The following is a 23,781-nucleotide window of genomic DNA, read 5'->3' as shown; positions in this document are numbered from 1 at the left end:
TTTTTTTTTTAATTAAGCAATATTGTTCGATTTGAGATTATCTATTGAAAAGGAATACGATTGAGTGAGATGTGAATTTTTTTCTGTTTATTGCACTCACATAACTGAAATTTAACTTATATTTAAATAACATTTATAAATTACTGACAAGTAAATTCGCCTATCCTATCGGTTTTATCTTTATTTCTATCAAAATAAATATGTTTAATAATATTACCTAATTTACAAGGAAATATTATACAGGAGGCCCCTATGGCACTCTGCGCCTTTCATATTTGAAACAAGAATTTGACGTAATTTGTACGTAGGAAAGACCTATATATTGTCATTTTATCACTCTTCCGTCCAAAATTGCCGGAACAATTTAAAGATGTATTAAGTGTTATATATTATCTCTTCTCGTTATATTTCGTTGTGTATTCCCTAGATCACATTATGTTAAGGTTGCTTCATGTAGCACCTCATCGTTCCTTATCGTAGCACCAGTTCTTTCAGTTCTCAAGAAATTCTCCTGTTTGGAATAATTTTACGGAGAAGCAACCTGAAATTTAGCAGTTTAAAACAAGTACAAAAGAAAGACGTTTACTCGAAAAGATTAAAATGATTATTTTGAATTTCTTACTACTAATAAATGTCCGCTCTGTCGATTTTTACTAATTGCGGGAGTGGTACCAGTCCTAACTTCAATGACTCCCTCCTTACCACTGACTAGTTTGTGAGACACACTGGAACATGATATTACAAATATTAGTAGAATTAATACAAAAGTAGCAAACAATAAATTGATTAGTTGAATTAAATCGTAATCAAATTTATTACTAAATATAAAGGAATAAATATAATACATAAAAAAACTGAAGAACTTACGATTCGGTATTGACGATCTTAACAATGTTCGGATTGTTAGTAATATCAATCGCTTTCGTCAATGCTTCTATTAAATGCGGAACTTCTAAAATCAAGTCACCCTGTAAACAGTAGTGCGTAGTGAAAGTATCTATTATATTTATTATCTTTTTATTAATTTTAATAAATCCCCAATTACTAACTCCCTTAATTAAATTATCTCTTTATATTTAATTTAGCTCATTTCAGTTATAATTGCTAAATATTAAATTATTTTCTTATTAAATAATTGATTAATTAAAATATTTATTACTGCTTACATATTTATATTATTTTATTATTAACTTGAAATAATTTGCCTTATTTAGAATTAAAAATATTAAGATTTGAAATTCAAGTTGTAAAAACCTTATCCTTTTTCAATTCAGGTGGTATTCTAACGATGAGTAAATTATCCGATTCTCCAGTAACAACCAACTCCTCGATAGCCTTGTAAGGAAGGCGATGCTTGAGTTTGAAGGTCTTAAGTGTATCGAGAATGTATACGGCATTATCAGTTAAAATAAGTACTCTCTCGCGTGGTTTATATCCGTGCCGATCGTATTTAATGACTGGAGTAGCATACTAAAAATATGAATTTTAATTTATATTTCTATTTTATCGAATTCATTGTAAATATATATAATAAAAGAAGAAAAAGCGTTACTATATTTTTTCAGTGATTTATTTTTACCTTTATGTTTTCTCCGGAAGTTAAAATGTTGAAGCTCTGTCGTAGTGCCTTGTACTCCTCACCAAGACGATCGGTTACAAATCTCGGACCTACACTCTTCGCATAAGATTTCTTTTTATTTTTGAATAGAGACTCCGCGAGGATCTTTAACTCAAAGTGTTCCTTATCTTCCTTATTTAGTGTCATTCGATAACAACGAGCTTTCCATCGCCTGTGCATTACATGCAAATGCTCTGATGCCTATATCATGTGAATGTTATTAGTCATATCGTATCACATTAATTTAATTGTATAATTATACAGACATATTTTCTATTTCGCTGAGAACTTTTATATAGATAGAGAATTTATATACAGATAGCTAAATTCCTTATTCTTATTATATACCTCTTGACAAGAATATGGGCATGGCGGCCAATATTTATTTAAGATACCCGGTGGCAATGTCTTCGAAAGTCTAATGAGCCATTGCGATTTTGCCAATTCAATAAATGCCTTGTTAATTTCCGTAGGCGGTCCATCTCGCGTGATGAAGCCTTCAATAAATCTGTATCAATTTAGCACAGTATATATAAATAAAACTTTTTAATATATATGATAAAATATAGAACAAATGTATAAACATGTTTTTATTATAGAAAAAAAAAAATAGGACTAAAGAAGAAACCTGCGAATGGTGATAACCGCTTGTTGCCGTTTTTTGGCTTTGCGTTTCGCGAGCCATCTGCGAATGTTTTTCTGGAACACGATCGCTGCTTCTCGTATCTCTAAATATTTCCTCCTCATTAATATAGCCTTCCATTTGCTCTGGATAATGGCGGCTATTTCATGTTTCTTCATTTGAAATGCATCCTCCGTATCGAATAACGTTTTAGGAAAACGGATGAATAACTTTGTGCTGTAATGAATTTTAAGAATTTAATAATTAATGTACACATGAATTATAATGTATAGCATGCTTAAAGCGTAATAATTGAGCGGTCTTACTTTCCCATCCTGTACTCATCACGCTCGTAGCCGAGATGACACACGAGCGTTTGTACGCCTTCCTTTGCCGGGCCATAGTAATTCGGCCAAGTTTCCGAACAGAGGCATTTGTAACGCTGCAAGAATTGCTCGTACGGTCTTCGATATGCAAAACCGGCACGTCTTACCCGCAGATTCTCCATCAGACCCAAATACTTCACTTGGTGTAACACGATCTTTTTGTTGAATTCATCTGAAAGCAAAAGTTCAATGGATTTCATCTCAAATTAAAAAAAAATCTTTTTATATCTCTTTTCTTTCTATTAGACAAATTAAACAAATAAAAGAAATTAAATAATTTATTTTAATTTTTTTTATACATATTTATTGAATTGTGTAAATACTCCATATCGTTACTGATGCTTTATTTCAATTTTATCTTATATCAAGTCTACTTACGGGCCATTTTAAAATCGTTAGGTTTGATGCAACGAATGTAAGATGGTTCTTTACCCATGAGAATCTCAACCAGATTATTTAAACTGTTTTTAAATTGAGTTATGGCGGTCTCTGGACGTTTCTTACTGGTTAAATCTTTCACATCAAATACAGTCTATAAGAGAAATTGCAAAGATTAATTTTTGACACTTGAGAACAATTTAAACAATGTTACTCATCTTTAAAGTTTACAAATAGATTCTTTTTTATTTTCTTTCCTATAAAAAAATTAAATGTTTACCTTTGTAATGGAATTCGTAGTATGCGACATAACTTCACGTAAATCTCGAAATAGTAAATCATTGTTTTTCTCGAGAAATCCGCGAACATTGTACGTAACATCGCCAGCATAATGCACTAATCTGAATTCCTAAAATGTCAATATTTCTTATATTCTCAATTTCTTTTCTTATTCTTATTTTTATATTCTTAATTTCGTGTTTCACAAATAATTATCGTAATAATTACTATAATAAATATAATGCAAGTTAGTTAAGAGACATATTTATAATTGAATAAATTAAATTAATTTAACAAAAATAAAATAATCAAATAAATAATTTAATTCTACAATTTCTTTCTACAATATTTCGAGATATTAGATATTACTATTCATGATTTAATATTTTATAAAATTCTTACGTCTCGTCCCATAATCTTTTGCGTTTGTATGTCAGCTTTCTGATGGCTGATGTAGTGAGGATGGTTGTTCAGATTTACGTTCAATTTCTCCAAGAAGCTCATGTCCGTTGTGTCTCCAGGTCGCAAACACTCTTCGTCCATTAACGATATTATTCCTGCCAGATTAAATATTTAATTAATAATGTATATGTAATTGCGAATGTGGATTAGAATTTTATAAAAATTCAACCTTTATACTTCTCTTCAATCAGGTCGCAAATGATTTTGTTATTAAAATAATCTATGTTCTCCCAGGTTATCCCTTCGCGCAGATATTCTTCCTGTTCTGACTTCAATGTCAGTTGGATAAACAGCTGTTGCAATTTCTCATTGCAAAAATTAATGCAAAACTGTTCAAAACTGCCAAAATAACGAAAGAGAAAATTATCGTTAACTAAACATGATCTCCATGTTTATATCGTATGTACTAGTGATAATTAATTTTTGTTAAAATCCTATTCCTCAAACTAAAACATTAATTTAAGATATAGAATATAAAGTTAAAAAGTATATTTAAAATAATAAAATTATACAAAAAAACTTTAGAAATCATTTAGAAAAAATGCATTTTTCTCAAACTATTATTTATGACACTCGTAATATTTTCATAATGTCTTTGACCGTAAGTAATGTATTTGACAGTTATACCTATTCTTCTGAAAGATTTCAAAGCCGTAAATGTCCAAAATACCCATGACCATTTTGCGTCGAGGATTGGTTTGGGGCTGTAGAGATTTGTTGAGTCTAGTCACGAGCCAGGTGAATAATCTGTCATACACGGCCTTCGCTAGCGCGTCTCTTGCATAAATAGCCAATTCCCTATTCAAGGGTGAAACCACTACGTCACCATGAGCATCTATGGTACGATGAGAAAATGCCTTTGCCAGTCGCTTCACGTCACATCCTAGCAGCTATTCAATTAAGAAATGTGACATCCAGCAATTTGCAAGTAATACATTTAAAAAATTTTATGTGCATAATAAAATAATTAGAAAAAAATAATTACATAATGAAATAATGATGAACAAAACATAAAACATAAATAATTATAACAAAACGTAAAAAGCTAATAATTACTTTAGCGATGGCATCGACAGACACAGGTTTCAGAATAGTTGCCACTCCATCCTCCTCCGAAAAACCCACATTACCCATGTGCAGCACCGACGCAACTATAGCAAACAGGTCATTCTGCTCCTGCTGAGACATTTCCATGGTCTTCATCGCCCGGACGACTTCCTTGTACTGATTAGCATCGTCGATGGTATCCACTGTTCCTTTCGTCTGAGAGTTCGATTTACAAATTAACAAAGAGATTGTAGAAAAACGAAAGAAGCAAAAAGATTTTAATTTAAAAAAATTAAATAAAAGAAATGGTATACAAATGGTATACTCACCCCGTTACTCAAATAGAAGAAAGTATCGAGATTCCTTTTTAAGAATAATTTTTTCAACGTGTCATCGTCCGCGCCTGCTAAAAGCTGATAAAAGATATGAAAATTTCGTTCGCCCACCGATTGATGGACCACTCGAGATTTCTCCAATAAATAGTTTAGAATATTTCCACCGACTGGATCTCCCTAAAAATACAACGATTATTGTTTGTCACCAAATTTTCGCGAAAATTTTCTTCAATTCCTTTTGAAGGAATCCCTTTTCTATTTTTAAAAGAAATTCACACATTATTAGATTGATATTTCACCTGAAAATTGAACTGAACGTCCATGTACTTGCCGAAGCGGGATGAATTATCATTGCGATTGGTCTTTGCGTTACCGAAAGCTTCCAACACGGGATTGCTGCCAATCAATTTATTATTCACTTCTTCTACTTGTTTTTTATGACCGGTAGCAGACGCAATAAATTCTAAGATCTTTTTAGACGCCTCCGTTTTCCCGGATCCTGATTCGCCTTAAACGTAAATAAAAGACATAAAAATATGGAAAATAAACTTTATAAAAAATAACAGAAAGAAATTATACAAAATTCGATGTTAAGGAAAGTACAAATTCTTACCCGAAATCAGGATGCATTGGTCGCGATTCTCTTTAGCTAGAGATTGATAGGCAGTGTCCGCAAGAGCGAAACTGCAAAAATGGATTTTTATAATTCATGGAAATAACCAGTACTTTTATCTTATATAGAGTTACTTTTTATCTTATATAGAGTATTTTATCTTATATAGAGTATCCTGGATATGTCGTACTTTCTCTCGTTTTTCTTGGCGAAAGTTGTATGAATTTATTCCGGGACGCTGTATATAGCAAAACAAGGTGGATGCTTACATGTGAGGAGGTGCCTCAAAGAAGTTTCTCCCGTGATAGTAAAGGATGGTCTCCGGAGTATAGATGGGAAGTTTCTTATAAGGATTCACTGACACCAGTACTTGACCAATGTACGTCTACGATATGAAAGATAAGAAATATTTCTCTCAAGTCATTGATGACATCCTAAGTTTTTAGAATAGCGCATTATAACTAAGAAGTCTACACTGATAAAAAACGTAATAAATGTGATAAATCCTAAACTAAAATGCTACTCTTGCCGGGCCTTTTTGTTGATTTAATTTAAAACATTTTTCTCAGTGTGTGTGATTTTACGTAAAAAGATAAAAAATATAAAATTAAAATCTTTTTGTATAAGAAATTTCGAACTTTCAAAATTTATTCCTTATTAAATATAAACAATACATAAAAAAAAATTAAAAATATAGATTAATTAATTAATTATGTTTTCGACTCACGTAAATGAGATTCTCCTTGAATCGTTTGCGCAGATTGTCGATGAAGGCGGACTCACTGCGAAAGTCTTCCAGCAGAACGAAGTCCTGAACGCCAACTCTATCACGCTCGTGCAATCCTCGTTCCATGTTCCCAGGCAATTTCTGATGTTTGAAGACTTCCAGTCCCGTACCAGATTTTCTGAAGACACCCCCGGTGTCAACTGTCTCTGCGCTGCAAATATCCCAAAGAATGAGCGACTCTTAAACGCCTTTCAATACATAATAAGCTTCCCTGTCACAATTTACAATCCTATATCTATTACCCTATAAGTCTATTAATTTAGTAGAGTTAATCTGAGCAAGAATTTTCAGTTTTATAATTTAATAATAACAAAAAAATAAAATTAAGTTTATAGAATAATAAAAGGATAGGTACTTGAAAAACCATGCAAATATATTTATTGAACGTCACTTGTCATTAAAAATCTGATTGTTCATCACTGAAAAATTAAAATCATGAAATATAAAGAGACTTGATTTAAAGCGCTAATAAACTTCGTTTTCATTTATTTTCAAGTAACGTTAAACATTTATTTAAGAGGTAGCGTGCATAAAGTCGTCGTTCTATTCGACCTTGCGGCCTTGCAAACGATAAGAATTCAGATTAGATATCGGAGTCGGTAACGCTTGCAGACAATAGAGCAAGTGGTAATAGATCGATCAGCAAATATTTCTATATGTTTCGAATGTATGCAGATAAAGAGATAGAATTACAAGAAGAAAAACCGAGAAAGTAAAAATTTCATACATATAGTCAATAATATGGATCGATCGTTATACAACTGCGAAGAGTCATAATATTTCTACCTTATGCTAGTCTTGCTAGTGTAATTCCGATGAACAAGAATAAAATTTGATATTTCAAATTTAACAAATTTATTCGAAGAGACATCCCTTTCGTGGAAAATTAAAATAATTAATTTTATGATTTTATTTTTTTTAATATCAACGGAGGAACTTCGTACTCACCCCATGTTTTTGAGATCCTGTTGGCACTTTTTTTTACACCTATATAATATCCACAGGGAAAGAAACATGAAATTAATTCTATTATTTTTGTTTCTGTATTGTTAATCGCGATCGCAAATTTTGATTTAAATCTAGATCTTGCTACTTGGTTAGAATAAATGCAAATTTGTCAGATAAGATACGAATTCGTTGATTCACGACATCTGATTGCAGGAATTCAAGCGGAAGAGATTAGATGATTGGAAAAATGTGATTCCAAATCAGTGTATAAAGATTTTGTTTAATCGATTAGATCATCGTATGAAAACTTAGATAGAAGTTGAAAAAATTTATTTATAAGAAAGGTTACTGTTAAAAAATTTTATCATATTTCCCGAGTGTTGTATTATTGCTTGAAGAACTTATATATGTACGAAAACAATCGATATAATCATTTAGAAGATAACAAAGGATAATGAAAGACTCTAAAAATATAGTAAGCAAACATTTTCGCGTGATTTTCAATGCTGAAGCGATTCACGTGTCACTCTCATTAGTATTTGTATCGACAAAACAAGAGCTACATTTCTTGAACTTCCTCCAATTTTGCAGAACACACTTATATTTTTTCCAATAATAAGCATTCCATGTATAACATAGTTAGATTATTTATAATAAATAAATTTTTCGCATTGTAGGAATTTTACATCTATAATTCACTTTTTCTTTCTTTCATGCGTATAATAAAATTTTTCTACAACAAACACGTAAATCGTTCGCGCAATGTAAGATCTAGTTGTGAAAGATCACGAATCGAGTAGAAGACAGTCTGTCATCAAATTCGACAATGTTTAATGTAAACACACAATCACAAGAAAATTGATGTTATTTCGATGTTTAGTTCGTGTCTTGATTCACACGACATACACGGCGGAGAAAAGAGTCGCGCGTTTACTGCTTCGAGGAGATGTCAATTGAGGAGAAATCAAAGAACAGAGGAACCACCTTACGACTACTGCTCAAGAATGACCTGGCGGTGACCACCACCTTCCGTTTATCGTCCATCGGCGACGTCGTTTCCCTCTCCCGCTCTTCTCTCGTTATCCGTGCACGACTGATAGTGGAACGAAACGGCGCTTAATAGCGAAATGTATCGAGAGGATAAAACCGGCGTAAGAATAGCTCTTGTCGAGCAACAAGTACACAATTACACGCATAAATAACCGGCTTGCCTTGTTTCTTGTATCAACAACTTTATCAAGAATAAAAAAAATTTCGTATCAAGTGATTTTCTAATATTAATATTAAAGATTTTCAGAAAAATAATTACGTATCAATATACTCTATCTTTCGTTTAATTAGCAATTCGTCTATAAAAAAACAGAATACGATGGCTACGTTCAGAAAAAAAAGTAACTTTACAACTGTTATAAATTATTTTAATATAATTTAAGGTCTTACTCTAAGGTCTTCCTCACTGGATCTAAATTATATAAATAGATCATATATTAAACAATCTTACAGCAAATTGTTTTTTTCTGTTGAACATAGCTAAATGTAATCTTAGAAATACAATTTCCGCAAATACTTGCTATATTAGATTAAATTATAACACATGAAATATTGTTACACTAAATTTCTATTATCATTAATAATTTTTTCATATTGGTCAACACGGACTTTACGACAGTAGTAGTACATTAGAATTCGTAATAATTATTAAAATTAGAAATACAAGAAAGATTATTGTTCTTTAAGTCATGCAACACGTAACTTAAGTTTTAGAGATTGTTCCGCCAATGTAAAATGTCGAAATGCAATTGCAAATTAATCGGTGCAAAACTGATGTTAATCGATGACAGAACGCTGATAAGCTCCACAATAAAGTCCCGTATATCTAATCTAATCTAATCTCGAATTATTCTTTCTAGACACGTACATACAACAAATTCCTGCAGAAACTAATAAAAATATTCGTGACTTTTCGCAATATTATCGATACTATCATTGTGTAAGATCCAATCGCATAATGTTCTCGGTATGCAATTTTTATCGCGATGTGGGATTTACGTTTGCATTGTTGCGTTAATCGTTGCATTAATCTTGACTAAATCGATCGATTCTCAAAACGTGACGACAAGGACAAACATCGAACATTACTTCACGCTTATAAATTTAGTCAATTGTTATTATCAATAATATGTAGATATTATGAGCGGAACTACGATCATCTCAACTTATTTAATAATTTATCATCTTGATCATTTATTTATCAACTTGATCTTTTAATTATGTATTTAGATACAATCTGTATAAACACGATATGAAATATTAATTCCTTAAAATAAAGGATGCTAAGGAACGTACAATCGATACTCGCAAACAAAGAGAAGACTTAAGTTGGGAAAAGAGAGGAAGAGAAAGGGAGAAAGCGCGTTGTGTTATTATTGACTCTGAGGATTGACAATTAAACAATGTTTATCTCCGCAAACCAGTTTGTCTTTCGTGGAAGCGAGGAATCGATATGACTCATTAATACTCCGGTCATGAACCTCCGTTCGGTAAGCAATTTTTTTCTTTTCCTTGACGGATATCGAAGAGAATATCGCAAATGCGGGTCGCGACGTATCGACATGCATATGGTGTCGTTACGGTGAAGGAAATTATCAATCGCGGCTCGCACAAAGAGAACCGTTGTCGCGACTCGCTGCTATCGAAAATATTGCGTCCGTAAACTGCCGAGGGCAGACAGAAAACCAGTCACGTACGTTCTGTAAGCTGCTTCGATTTTATAATTTTTTTTTCCCTCGTACGAGATGAGTCACGCAAAAGAGACGGGCGAGACACGTTTAAACCGTGTCTGTCATCGTACGTTGAAAAAGCAGTCCAGATAAGAGTGCCATTTATGTGCGACTTGTGCTCGCAATTTTTTGTATCTTCTGCGTACGAAATGTAATCTCTAAATTTTTTGAAATGGAATCTCATTCTAAAAGATAAAAATTAAGCTAGTCTTAAAAAAAAAGAGTGACTTATTAATAATTTTCAAGTCTAAGAGTAAGATTTCACTCTTTAGAGTAATAATTAACTCTAAAAGTTTTAGAGAGTACGAATCGTTCGATCTAAAAGAAAAATAGATTTGCTTTTTCGGTGACAATCTACAGATCAATCTGAGGTTTCTTTTCAGCGATAAGCTTGTTCGCTGGAAATTTCCAATTGGCGTGATCCTTTATTTGATTAACTCGAGGATGGAATCGCGAGGATCGATCGCGCGCGTTTCTGCGCCGCGCTAATATACGATCGCACGAAACGGAAAGTCGTTCCGCTGCATTTTTCTGCACTCGGTTCTACACGGCCGACATGGCTCTACAGGGACGCTGACGTAACGCGCGATGAGTCAAGGGGAAAAAGGGGATCCTTGGGACCAGTCAGGGAACACCTAGTGAATAAAAAAAATTGACGAGACATTTTAACGGGAGGTCGGTCCCGCGCGAAAATACGCGTGATATATACGGTAAGAATATGTTGCGTCGAAAAATTCCATCGAGGTCAATAATAACGATGCTGAGGAACGCTAGGGCATATATTATATGAAACTGTTTGAAATGGAAGTTTTATTTTCCTTAGGAAATAATAGAAATATAAGGAATATATGGAACAAATTTTGGATCGAAATTCATTCCGAATCAATGAGCTCTATAGTGTAGGAATCTTGAAATGAGGTGACAAAAGTGAACGAATTTACTAGAATACTTATAATTTTTATTAGTTAATATCTAATACATTTGTTCCCCACTTTTGTGAGTACAATTTTCATCTTGTTTCAAGATACGCAATCAACCCCCTGGAGTGAATCTTTCGATATTATAAAAAACTATACAGCCCGATGAAGAAAAGGAAGGTATAGAAATATTTGTCTTTCTAACTCTCTTCTACTTACAGTAGTAAAATTAGCCAATCGGTGTTCTATCGACGAATAACAGTGGATGAATATAATATTGCAAGTTTAATTAAGATAAATGAACAAATTTAAATGTGTTCTTGCCAGTAAGTTCTTCAGTATCACATACATAAAGTTGGCAAGAACATGTTTGAATTCGTTCATTTATTTTAAATAAACTTGCAATGTTACTTTCATCCTTTGATCCCCTATGTTATGCATTAGAGTGTCATTGTCTAGGAATTGGGACACCCGCACATCTTGATGACTCACTCCAGTGAGCTCATTGCATATTACAGAGCTCACTGTTTCAACAATTCCATAATTCTTATAAAATAATATAAATAATTATAAAATCTTCCCGATCTATTTAGCCTCTGCATTTCGAGGGAAGCGAATTAATTAACGGTACTTCTATAATTACAAAACTTGAAAATTTTTTAGTTTTGTTTCTTTTTTTCTCACGAGTTGCTAAATTTTATCGAATTTGGGGAGACTACGTGCCACGCTACAATTATAGTCTCAACGTTATCTGCATGATTGAGTAACCCTTTAACTTTTTGCGTCTGCACGTGCACGTTCGTTTAGTCTGTCGAGGACGACGCAACCCATTTCCGGAAACCGGTTAGCCTTTTGTCTGTTTCATTTTACGGAGAAAGAGACGGGTTTTCACTACATGGGACCATCGTTTTCTTGCGGATTTTACATTCACGGGCTGAATATCGAATGAGTGCGAGTTCATAAAATTATGATGAAGGACATATGTTGTACTCTCCAACAGAATTTGCAAGACAACGAGTGAAATTTTTTTAGATTGCACGGAAGGTTTATAAGAATAATGTACACTGAGAAAAAAATAGCCTAAATTTAAATTAATTTATTTATAAAAATGTATTTATTTGTTATATATTTACTGTTAACTAAACATTTACTTAAAAAAAAAATGATTGTTAAATCAAATTAATGTTTTTTATACCAAATAAATATATTTTTATGTTTAATAAATATTTAGTTAGTACTATTCAAATAACTATTTATTAAAATTTAGGATATTTTTTTCTTAGTGTATAAAAACAAAGACTCCAAATAAAATAACTCATATAAATCAACACTGGATAGAAATTGTAAAAGAATGTATTGATTAAGATTAAATGCATATTTTTTTTACACAATTTCCATCCAGTTAGCTTTCACAAACTTTTTTATTATGATGATTTGTTTTTAAAAATGTTTTACTTCTCAGCTCGTTCATTTCTCGATTTAACGAATTCTACTCTTCATAATTCATGAACTTTCATTATATTACATTGAATTAGCAGGAAATTCCATTATCAAAATCCATTCTACACGCTACAAACAATGCGACGTCGCTTTCTGCAGTTCACAATCTTTGTCGTCGATGGATAATAACGATTTCCGGGATACGCTTCGCTATCGCACGCAACGACGAAACCCGCATAGTAAAAGCGCTCTTCTCTTGTTACGATAACAAAAATAGAGAGGCGCATACACGCATGTGCGTTCAGTGTGATTTCCTGTTCGTGTCCCGTTCTTTTCCTCGGTTCTTTGCTGTCAGAAGTTTCACGCTGAGGCAGTTTCGCGTCGAGCAGGTTGTCTCAGCGGCTAAAATTTAAGCTTATGGCACACACATAAACGTAAAACAGTAGGATGTAAGCAGTAAACAGAATTGGCCAATCACAGTAGAGACTAGAAAGGCCAGTTGCGAATCGAATGTTACGATTTCCTTACTGTTTATATCTTACTGCTTTACGTTTTTGTATGTGCCATGGACTTTATGAGACCCATAGCGAGAACTATTTTCAGCTTCAGCGTAAACTGGTTCTTTACGACGAAGATTTGGCTCGCTCCAAAGAGGTTTTTCCAAGAGAAGCTGTATCACGATTTACTTTATTATTCAAATGTTATTATAAACAAATCCTGAAGTAGTTGCGAGGTATAGAATAACTATAACTCGTCTCTTCAAACTGTTCAATACTTTTATATCAATATAACATAACATATTAAAAATCTTTTATATCATTATAACATAACATATTAAAAATCATATTTCAAAATAATACATTTATATTTGAATATTATTTTATAGAATTATTATTATAGCATAACGACAAATATATGTGAATAAAAATATTACGTATAAACGAGATAAATGAGGCGATTTGTCACATTTAGAAACTCGTATTTAGAAAACGCTATTAATAATCGTCTTGTTTAGAAAACTAATCCATTTTATTTTATCAAAAATAAAATGTTAAGCTTAAAATTCTTAAGTATGCTTCACAATTCTTTTTCAATGTATTTAATTAAATTTAAAATTATTTTTGTATTGTTATATGGAATGCCATCTACAAGATCATAATCAAATCTCAATTGATAAAAAATATATTTAATTATATGATACTGATTGAACATTGGTGAAATAAGATATACAATGATAAAGTAATGCAAATATCGTTATTACTGGCGCTTTATCAAACCCCTTGTTGACGACTAATGGATTAAATTGTGGAGGCGTGGAGAGCTTACGTATTCCTCACCGAATCTTTCTTGAGAAACCGGTTCGGATTCGGATCGACCTTGAGTCTCGGTCATCTTCTCGGGTCTGAAGTTCAGGGCTTTCAAGGTGTTTGTCTGCGGTAGTAGTAAGCCTTAATAAGCTCCGCTTGCGGTCCAGACAAGAGAGAAAGATGAAAATGAGAGTGAGTGAGAGAGAGAGAGAGAGAGAGAGAGAGAGAGAGAGAGAGAGAGGCAGAATATGCATGTTGTGTTTAATAATAAACCTACCGAGAGCGAATCGCGGCGAAGGGCGAGAGGAACAATAAAAAGAAGTCAGGCAACCCACAAGCACGGGTGGAAAGACCCGCGAGTCGATTTAACGGCGAACTTTAAGTAAGCGTCGATCTATTTTCGGTTCACGTCGCTTCTCCTTTGAATCCAACGCGTTAAAAGTCAGCTCTGCATCATCTAGGCTTGGGTGAATAGACTTTTACCCAGTTCGTTGATCGGACAAAATTATTCCTTTATACCCTACGCTTTGTTATTTCACGTCGTTTCTCATTCGTTGTGATCGTCGCTATTTATTGGATGACAGAGAGTAGGTCTTCTTGGATCGACACCTATCAATCCAATCGCGAAAAATTACTTTAGATGCTCACTCTGTAGAGAGAAATCTCACTCTTAAAGATTGAAAATTGAGCCACTCTTTTTCCAAGATTGGCTCAATTTTCACAGAATGCGATTCCACTCCATAAAAATGTCGTTACATCTTACTCTTGGAATAATAAGATTTTATACACTCGAACATTTCCTCGCAATTTATTTCGCACGTGTGCATCGACATTCGATCCGCACTGTGTCGAAAGTGAAACAGTAACGTTACGAGAACCTGTCGAATCGTTCTAATTCCTGAGACCTACCGCGTGTCAAATACCGAAGAATCGTCGATCGGAATTGCTGACATGTAAATAATTTCGAAGTCACCGATCTTGGTATCGACTCGCCGCTGTCGTTGTCGTAATGCGATTCGATTTCGAAGCAGAAATCTAATCTGCGATGCTTACGACAGGTAACGTTCCTCTATAATCTGAAAAAAGCGTCGATCTCTGAGCGCTTGGAACTCGTTCTGATTTAGGCGATCGTGTAATACGATAACAAATTTTTCATGCGATTTTCGTTATGTAACTTGCGCGCAACCCAGTAATTGGGAAACTGCACTCACGAGACCGTAGATTCACCAACCGTGAAATGTCAGCGCGAATAAGTGATTATTACATGCGCGAATATAAAAATATGTTGAGTAAACAAGGCAAGCAAAGGACATTTGAGAAAAGTTGAAAATTGTTTCTAGAAAGTATATGATTATCAATTCGTGAATGTGCATGTATGTGCGTAAAAAATTTTCTTTATATACTCCATTCTCATAATTTTAATTTTTCATACTGGAGTAATAATATAATGTTTATTATGTGCATTTATACATGATATAAACTATTATGTTCATTACTACAATTTTTATTGGAATGCTGAATAAATTAATCATATTATTTACTTTTACTTGTGTCGTCAATTGTCTATATTATTTTTGAAGAAAAAGAAGTTAATACATTCAAGTTTAATTTTTACGGCTTTTCCCATTGTAATAACAGTCAATCTAATGCTAAATCGAATCTCTAACCGCGTAATTATTCAACTCATAAATATTCACTGAATGGAAAACGAAGAAGATAGCACCCATAGAACAGGCTGGATTAAGACATATCAGTTCATTCTATCGTGATTAATCAGTCGCGGGAGAGATGCATAACTCTCGCTTCTTTTTCTTTGCGATCGCGACCGTCCCGGTTCTCTTTCCATCAATGAGTTCTTGCGATCTCTCATGCCGCTAAATACGAACTTTCTGGGAAACAGACACGCTCGGTCCTGCCCATGTTTCTTCGGTCTCGGTACAATTACTTGCGTGCCAGTTTTCGCAATGATACACGATCTCTAATAACATCGGCGATAACATTCTCGTCCATTAGTCTCACGTTGGTGCAATCGAGAGCAAAATTATTCTTCCCTCTATTTCTTTGTCTTTTGTTTTAATTTTAATATCGCAATTTTAAGTCACAGATATAATAACTCAGATGATACCCTTATCGTAGCACTTTCTAAGCGTGACCTCTTATTTATAGAAGCGAAAGCTCAAACCTTTACATGCTTATTCGTGTTTTCTGCTTGAGTTTCTGTTTCGACAAATACTACAAGTGAAAGAATTAGAATTACATTCGGAGCTGTTTATATCCGTAATTGCTGTTACGATTATTTCCATCTATTATCAAGATTGTCACATCCTCATTTTAAAATTTCTGTAATTTTTCCCTGATTTCCAGATAAAGTTTTATAATTCTCCCTGATTTCAATAATATTTTAAAATTTTTTGCATTTCTGATTTGAAAATCATTGGGGGAGGTTGAGATTAATATAGCAATAGCTCATATAGCAATGTAAATTATTATTAATATTGCTGATATTACTTGCACTTTTAATTGTTAAATTAATAGTATTAAAGAACTGCGTAGATATGATATACATATATTAAACTTTTTTAAAGCCAAAAATTTTAATTTTTCAGAAAATTTTGCAAAATTCCCCGACTTTTCCCTGATTTTTCTGATTGTTTTCAATTTCCCTGATAATTCCCTAATTTTGTGTCAATTCTGATCATAATTGTTATATAATTTATAAGTATACATTCTGCGTCTACGGTCTCTTTATTGAGATTCTCAGTTTTGAATAAAATATGAGGTCAGGTAAAATTAATTAAGGTAATTGAGATCAGGTAAATTAATTATCCCGAGGCAGTTCCGTCAAACTGTCGAACGTACGTTTGGTAACGCAAGTGTGAAATAGCGTTAAGTGGAGACGAGAATAAAGTGGAGGCAGTTCCTCGTTCGGCTCGGCTGTGTTTCTACAGAGAACATAACTCTACGCGTATATTTCATTCTCCCGTTCATTGTTATTCATAGACACGGCGTCATTTAAAATGATTTAATCGTCACTTTCACAGCGAGCGGGGATCGGATTTCTGCCTTTGTCTTAAAAAGAAAGAAGGTCCGCTTTCTCTCGCTTCCTTTTCGAGCACCCTAACGAGTATACACGCATTGAATGAAATCCAATGATCCCACGAGCACGCGATGAGTATCCGACAGACAATAAATCGACCGAATTCTTGCTTTTGTTTCTATTTCTAACGAGTCGTACTTTTCAGAAAGATAATTCAGCGGTTCTATTATTTATATACAGACTATTACTTATATGCAGAATCCCGTGTCAATTGCGGAGAGTTCTACAAGTTACTTATTATTAACGGACGACAAAATCATCGAATAAATTATTGTCATTGCGTAACAGTTACAAATTGCAGCGTAATAATATGTATTAATTCAAAGATGTTTTTGAAAAAAAATTATTTTTTAATGAGTCTAAAGGAAACGTCCTTGCAAAAGTAATATTAAGAAACTGACTATCAGTCAAAAGATCCTAATAAATGGAGAATGGATTGAAATGAATTGCAATGGATTTTCAGAAATATTGATTTACAAATGTTAAAATGAATGCTTTTCAATTTTGAATGCATTTTTATTCATTTATAGGAATTGCCTGGAGCATATCTCTATGCCTTTCAATCTAAAAATAATATTAACTTTTTCTGTGCAAAAACACACAATTGTGAATACTGTTCAATTCAAAGTTTTGAATAGGAAATGCAATTTTTCAATCCAATTGCATCCAATTGAATCTAATTGAATCCAATTGAATCCAATTAAATCCAAAAAAAATATTCGCTATTTAAAATACGCATTTCGGATAGAAAAAAATTTCAATCCGTTCTCGTTTGCTGGGATGTCACATCAAAAGAAATCATGTTTAAAATAGATATTCTAGATGGTCAAATCTTGGGATTCTATAAATTTTATATCTGATTAGGCCGGAACATGTTTGGCCACTTTAAATTTGATACAAAATATCTCGAGAACAATGCATTAAAAAAATAATTTAATAAAAAAGTTTTAAATAAAAGTTGTAGAATTTGAAGAAAATCTATTTTGAGTCCAGAGATTTATTAGTCCATTTGATCAAGATTTATTTCAAATGTCATCTTTCAGTTGGTAACGTTAATTTTTCTTTTTGTCACTTTTGCAATGTAACACGTTCCCTTGTATGAATGTGTGAAATTTAACATCATTTTACAAATTATCATGAATTTGTGATCAATTAAAGGACAGATCAATTTTCCTGGTCAATCTGGTAAAACTGATCAAGGAAACTCTCTGTAAAAATTTTTATCTCTGTAAAAATAAAAATAAAAATAAATAAATAGATAATATTGAAGCATTGTATCTGACGATATTCTTCGATAAATTCCAGTGAGCTATACTTAAAATGTAATAACACAACGACGTAAAACTGGCCTTGGTTAGACCAATGACATCTTCATCAAAGTGTTTAAAAACCGTTAACCTTCGCTTAAAGCGGACAACGATTCAGTCGCTCCTCTCAAAACACTCTCTTAACTGTTTCACGATATACATACTACTGCGCTTTTCAAAACATACGTACTTTAGCAGCCTTTTCAAAAAATATCTTGACCCCTAAACTTTTGATAAGCTTTTAATAAATTTTAACATCAATAATAAATATAGTAATTATATGTCATAATAAACTTACTATTTTAATCATATTAAAATAGTATAATAGTAAAATAATATAATATTAAAATAAAAAATTATCTCAATGCTAAATTTTCTAACTGTGAGATAGTTTTGTCTATTTATTAAACGACTTAACATGCGATCTTAACAAGAAACAGAATTGTGCTTTTCCCCAGCATTCTTGATGATATAAATATACTTTGTATAACAAGCGATGTACGCGATAACAAACAGCGCAAAGTATAATCAACTCGATCATTTACTGAAAATGACTTTATATGAATTCACGCGATTGCATTGCATTCAAGACATATTCGTGACGTCGTAACATCTGCGACGATTTGTGTGTTCTTTCAATAAGAGTGAGTTGCGGTCGTGATTTTCTTCTCTCGTGACTCACCAGACGCCAATGGTGTAAATTGTAATTGATACATTTATTCGCGGATCACGCGAAAATCCTTTAAAAAAGAGATTCCGCTTTTAAATTCTTGAAAATCTTTCTCGGTACTGAATGTTCCTTTCTGAATCGAATTTTTTCAACTATGACTCAACTATACTTTTTTTAATTTTATAAGTTGAAAATCTCTCTTAATCTTCAGAGCTGATGGCGTCGGCGGGTCTATTGGATCCACTCAATTATAAATCTCAGCATCAAACAACTCAATTTTCTTTATACTATATCTACAAATTTGGATTATTCTTACTAAAATATACTTAATATTCAATCTTTTTATAAGAGTTATGTCATTTTGGTTCTTTAAAATTAATTAGTGCTTTTTAAGTAAATTAAATAAGTCTCACAGACTCACAGCAAAAATCAGTAACCGTATTACAAATTTTAGTCAGTAATCGTGTCAGCTCCAAAAAATTAAATAGACAATATATTACATAAATCTAGGAAAAAAATGCCTATTTCTTTTTACAATAATAATATAATAAAATAAAAATAAACATAAAACAGATTAACTCTTTTTATTTATGTAAATTAATTAAATATTGTTAAGATTAAAAATAGAACTCTCTGGTTATATAAATACATCAACTAAATAAGAGAAGCGCCAATCATAGTCAACATTAGATGTGTTGGAATACATGTATAATACATGTATTGAAATATATGTATCTATATATATCATTTTAAAGAAATTCATCCAAGACATAGATTGCGTGTTGATTAATTAAATATATATAAAGTGTTGTTAACATAATAAATTATCGATTGCGTGAGCTCTGTAAACGAAAAATGAAGATAAAAAAAAAATAAAGGAGGAGCGAGGACTTTGCGTCCATGTTCCACGATTAAGCGTGTTAGGGAGAAACGAAGTGCTCGTACTCACTTTCGTTCCGCGAGCTTCTCGAGTACTCTCGTTCTCGGGTTCAGTGGCGGCTTACGAGTCACGAGTCCAGACGGTCGGCATGTTTATCCATCGTCGTCAGGTCACCATCAGAACGGGGGCGCACGGAATCGCGGTTCACGATTCGACGATTCGCAAGCCATAGAAGTCACGGTTTCTGATGTTACAACGGGTTCGACGTACTCGCGGGAAAACGTCGTTGTCGTTGGATAACGGTCTCACGGCGAGCACAATACGCGTGGTGTTCAATGCACACGCCACGGTGTAACACACGAAACTGCCGTCTGAAGGAGAGTTCTCCTCTTCGGTGCCCCGGTGGCATAAGGTGGCGGTGGTAGAGAGGAAGGAAGGCCAGGCTGCCAGCCGGCTGAACGACTTAACGGCGAGAAGGAGAGAGGAATTCGTTTTCTGGTGTGCGTGTGTATATGATGCATGCGAGGTGCCCTGTGTGAACCTTGTGGGGTCCTGGCGAGGCCGTGGGTTTCGCGGGTTTCTTGGAGCGAATTCTCGTAGCATGACGGTTGAAACCAAGTCTGATGTAAAAGGACTTTTTTTAATTTTAATTTTATATGTATATACAATTGAATTTCTTTAATTTCTTAAGAAGTTGGAGATCGGCCTTACATCATTGAGCTCCACTTATTATATAGATAACAGATTTAATTAGCACATACATTCGTAAACAATAGAATACTTTTAATATTTTTGATATTTTTAAAATAGAAATATATGTATGTACAACGTATATATACATTTATGTGACGTATTTTTTGTACTATAAATATAGAAGTGCAAAGATAAAAGAACTATACATGCAGAATTAAATATGTATACACAAAACTGGCAAAACAAATCATTTTCAAGTTCTACAAATATAAATTATATGCGGTATTTTGTATTTTATTTGGACTCTTTTGATTCGAATTTGAATCGATTTTTACATCCATACACTCGGCGTATATAACAAATTCATATTTCTCATATTTTTCTTAGAATCAAAATCTAAAATAATATTTTAAAGTTCTTAATTTTTTTCAGAGAATACTAGAATGTAGATTGTAATGTTCCCAAGTCTTCTGTGTATGTCTAATTGACCCGATCCTATCGATTACAAATTAAATGCATTGCCTTACCAATACCAACGTGTCGCCAAGTATCGTATTATAAATTGTTGTAGAATTGTCATCTGACGTTGCAAAGAAGCTATTTCTTGAAGCATATCTAAGGTGAATAGAAATGCGGACACATTTTCCCTCGTCGGATGTAATCGACCCTCATATATAATCGAGCGCACTCAACTCCGTGATGCACTACGCGTGTACTCCGGAAATTCGATGTCAGGTGTTTCAAAGACTCACTCATTGCGCTTTTCAAAACGTCGAATTTCCGTTCAAACGGCAAATTTCCGAGACGACGTTTATCCTATTCGATTCGGACGGATTATCACCCGTAAATGTACGCGATCCTCTTCGAGATAAGATAACGAATATATATAAATTAAATTTCTTTATTGTAGTAATGAACTAATGAAGAGACAATAGAAGTGTTTCCCTCTTTTTCAATAAGTTTTAAATGTTATTTTCTAAAAAAATAAAGAATAAGGACTCAAATACTTTTAGAGGCTGCAACATCCCTTTGAAGAAATCGGTTATTATCTTCCAAAATTATCGAAACTGAGATAAAAAAAAGAGATAAAAAAAATTTGAAATAAAAATTGAATGATTTTAAGAGTACTTAATAATTAGAATTAAATTTAAAAAAGTTTCATGCTCATAAAAAAACTCATGAAAATTAGAGAGGGACACTTTTTTGGATTTTCCGTAAGTAATAAATCGAATTTTGGATCTCCAGATCTGGTTCTAAATTTTCTTTAAAACAATCTTAAGTTATCTTTTGTACAAGCTGTACAAATATTATTTTTAAAAATATACTTTAATTAATAATACTCATTACGTTGAGTACGAAGTGTCTACTGTTAATCGACATTATCGTCGTCGTCGTCGTTGTCGTCGATGTCAAGTTCGCGGTGATGTAATTTCAAGTCCACGTGGACGATGACCGTGTTGCAGGCGAGGGTGGCGGTGGAATTGCAGCGGTGGTAGTGACGGTGACTAATAGCAATAACTGTGGTTGATGTGACGAGCAGCTATGGCTTTCGATCGACGCGACACCGACTATAGGAAAACTATGCCCCTCGATGGCCTCCCACAGGTTAAGACTCACCCCTGTTTGTCAGTACGGCGCCGGTGGTTGTTGCTACTGCACGCAGCGAAAACATCTCTTGCCTCTCATGTTTAAACCACTTACTCGATAACGTAGACTGGATAAATCGTGATTCTTTTAATCGAATTGAAAGAAACACGCGTTGTTCGGCAGGGGTGAGTGTGGGTGATCGAGTGCTAGCTACTTTTCGAAAAAGTGCCAAGAATTTTCCAGACGATACATGAAATTGCGAATGTAAGTGCATTTCCGTCGGCAGATTGTATCTACCGGCTATACATTCGAGGACGTTATACGTTGGATTTAAGTTCAATAAGTAGCCTAAGCAATCTTTTCAATTATGTAAGTCCTATGTGCTCTATTAGAGCGAGATGAGCTTTTTGTTGGTATTCGAATGAATTCGAACTTATCTTTTTTTTTGAGTAATAGTAGTAAATAGAAAATAATGATTTTTGTTTCAAGATTAGTATAAATAAATAATGGACCGATATTATTTTCCCAAGTCATATTTTTGTACAATTATATTTATTAAAATTCATTAATGCATTGATTATTATAATTTATTAATTGCAAATTATTAATCGGTAATAGTTATTATTAAAAAATATAACTTTGTGATATTTGTTTAAAAAAACATATCTTTTCTCTATATATTATACGCGAGATGAGAAAAATTTGATAAGTCATCGCAAATTAATAGCTGATAATAAATGTCAATTTGTGACGTTTTCATCAGATAATAAATTCTACCGTAGCAGAAATAATATTGAAAATGGTATTGTATAAATTAATTAAAAGATAAAACTGTCGTTTTAATCGATGTTAATTTTCGAGCGACTTTTCTTGACGCGAATGAATTAGACTCATTAAAAGTGTTTTTTAATGTGAGTTATGCAAAATATTTTTATTAGAGTCATTTAGTTCATTTTCTCTTCTCTATTTGCTTTTACTTTCAAGATAGTAAAACATGACCTTCGAACGGTGATATCATTCGTTGGAGAAAAAAATCATTTCATCTCCCATTACTTGCAAGCATTGATGCAGGCCAACGATTTCAATGCTTCAATAGAATGATTTTAATTAAGTTTTCAATTATGAAAGCTTTATTACTTGGGAATCAAATTGAGAGATTTTGCCTGGAAAAAAATTTTAATGAATAGACTTTTTAGTTATAATAAGTTATATTATATAAGTTGCATTGTTACATTTTTATTATCCTTGAATTTATTATATTTATTATGTTTATTACGTCTATCAAATATCTTAAATGTACTTATTATTTATTATTTACTATTTATTTTGTATATATTCATATTTTTTAAATATTTATTTATATTTCAGTTTTTAGAAAAATTGATTTCCACAAAAATCAGTTCTAGAGCACGTTTCGAGGTAGCTTTCGCTTTAATTGCGATAACCCTTAATTATCATCGTGAGCGAAGCTTGGCGAGGATTTGCAATCGAATCGAGCACAATGCACGAAAAGCCCATAATTAGCTGACCATTGAATGCGCAAGTGATTGCATAAATGTTCGCATTTTAAATTTGCGCGTTTACTGGAAAGATCTCGACAAGATAAACGTGATAAATCTCACGGTAAA

At 32.9% G+C, this 23,781-nt stretch overlaps 2 protein-coding genes across 5 annotated transcripts in view; one reads left to right on the top strand and one right to left on the bottom strand.

Annotated features, from left to right (window-relative positions):
- Positions 1 to 65: 65 nt before the first annotated feature.
- Positions 66 to 20,012, bottom strand: LOC108691107 (myosin-IB). 3 transcript variants are annotated; one of them, XM_018198762.1, is made up of 21 exons: positions 8,321 to 8,553; positions 7,476 to 7,514; positions 6,468 to 6,678; positions 6,010 to 6,125; positions 5,741 to 5,811; positions 5,427 to 5,635; positions 5,122 to 5,304; positions 4,802 to 5,008; positions 4,373 to 4,635; positions 3,915 to 4,084; positions 3,686 to 3,840; positions 3,285 to 3,413; positions 3,005 to 3,158; positions 2,567 to 2,798; positions 2,247 to 2,477; positions 1,967 to 2,126; positions 1,580 to 1,819; positions 1,255 to 1,470; positions 868 to 968; positions 623 to 725; positions 66 to 541 (listed from the first exon to the last, which is right to left on the bottom strand). In XM_018198762.1, exons 2-21 carry the CDS (start codon positions 7,478 to 7,480, stop codon positions 527 to 529), a joined length of 3,171 nt encoding a protein of 1,056 aa, XP_018054251.1. In that variant the 5' UTR covers positions 7,481 to 7,514; positions 8,321 to 8,553; the 3' UTR covers positions 66 to 526. The 3 variants fall into 3 exon arrangements, with proteins under 3 accessions (XP_018054251.1, XP_018054242.1, XP_018054258.1); XM_018198753.1 differs by having other exon boundaries at positions 66 to 725; XM_018198769.1 differs by lacking the exons at positions 7,476 to 7,514; positions 8,321 to 8,553 and adding an exon at positions 19,943 to 20,012 and having other exon boundaries at positions 66 to 725.
- A 2,271-nt stretch (positions 20,013 to 22,283) lies between these two features.
- LOC108691318 (kinesin-like protein KIF12) overlaps positions 22,284 to 23,781 on the top strand; it is a 16,441-nt gene continuing 14,943 nt past the window's right edge. For both annotated transcript variants that reach the window (XM_018198999.1, XM_018199008.1), the window contains exon 1: positions 22,284 to 22,417. The gene's annotated coding sequence lies outside the window, so the exon portion shown is untranslated. The remainder of the gene's footprint in view (positions 22,418 to 23,781) is intronic.

This window comes from Atta colombica, unplaced genomic scaffold (assembly GCF_001594045.1).
Source record: "Atta colombica isolate Treedump-2 unplaced genomic scaffold, Acol1.0 scaffold105, whole genome shotgun sequence".
Classification (NCBI taxonomy): domain Eukaryota; kingdom Metazoa; phylum Arthropoda; class Insecta; order Hymenoptera; family Formicidae; genus Atta; species Atta colombica.
Note: the sequence above shows the minus strand (reverse complement) of the source record. Positions and strands in the feature narration are given on the sequence as shown.

Coding starts and splice junctions, on each gene's coding strand:
- LOC108691107 (XM_018198753.1), bottom strand. Junction 5,636..5,740: donor CCAATGCATCCTGATTTCGG/GTAAGAATTTGT, acceptor TTTACGTTTAAG/GCGAATCAGGATCCGGGAAA. Junction 3,414..3,685: donor AAAAGATTATGGGACGAGAC/GTAAGAATTTTA, acceptor TTGACATTTTAG/GAATTCAGATTAGTGCATTA.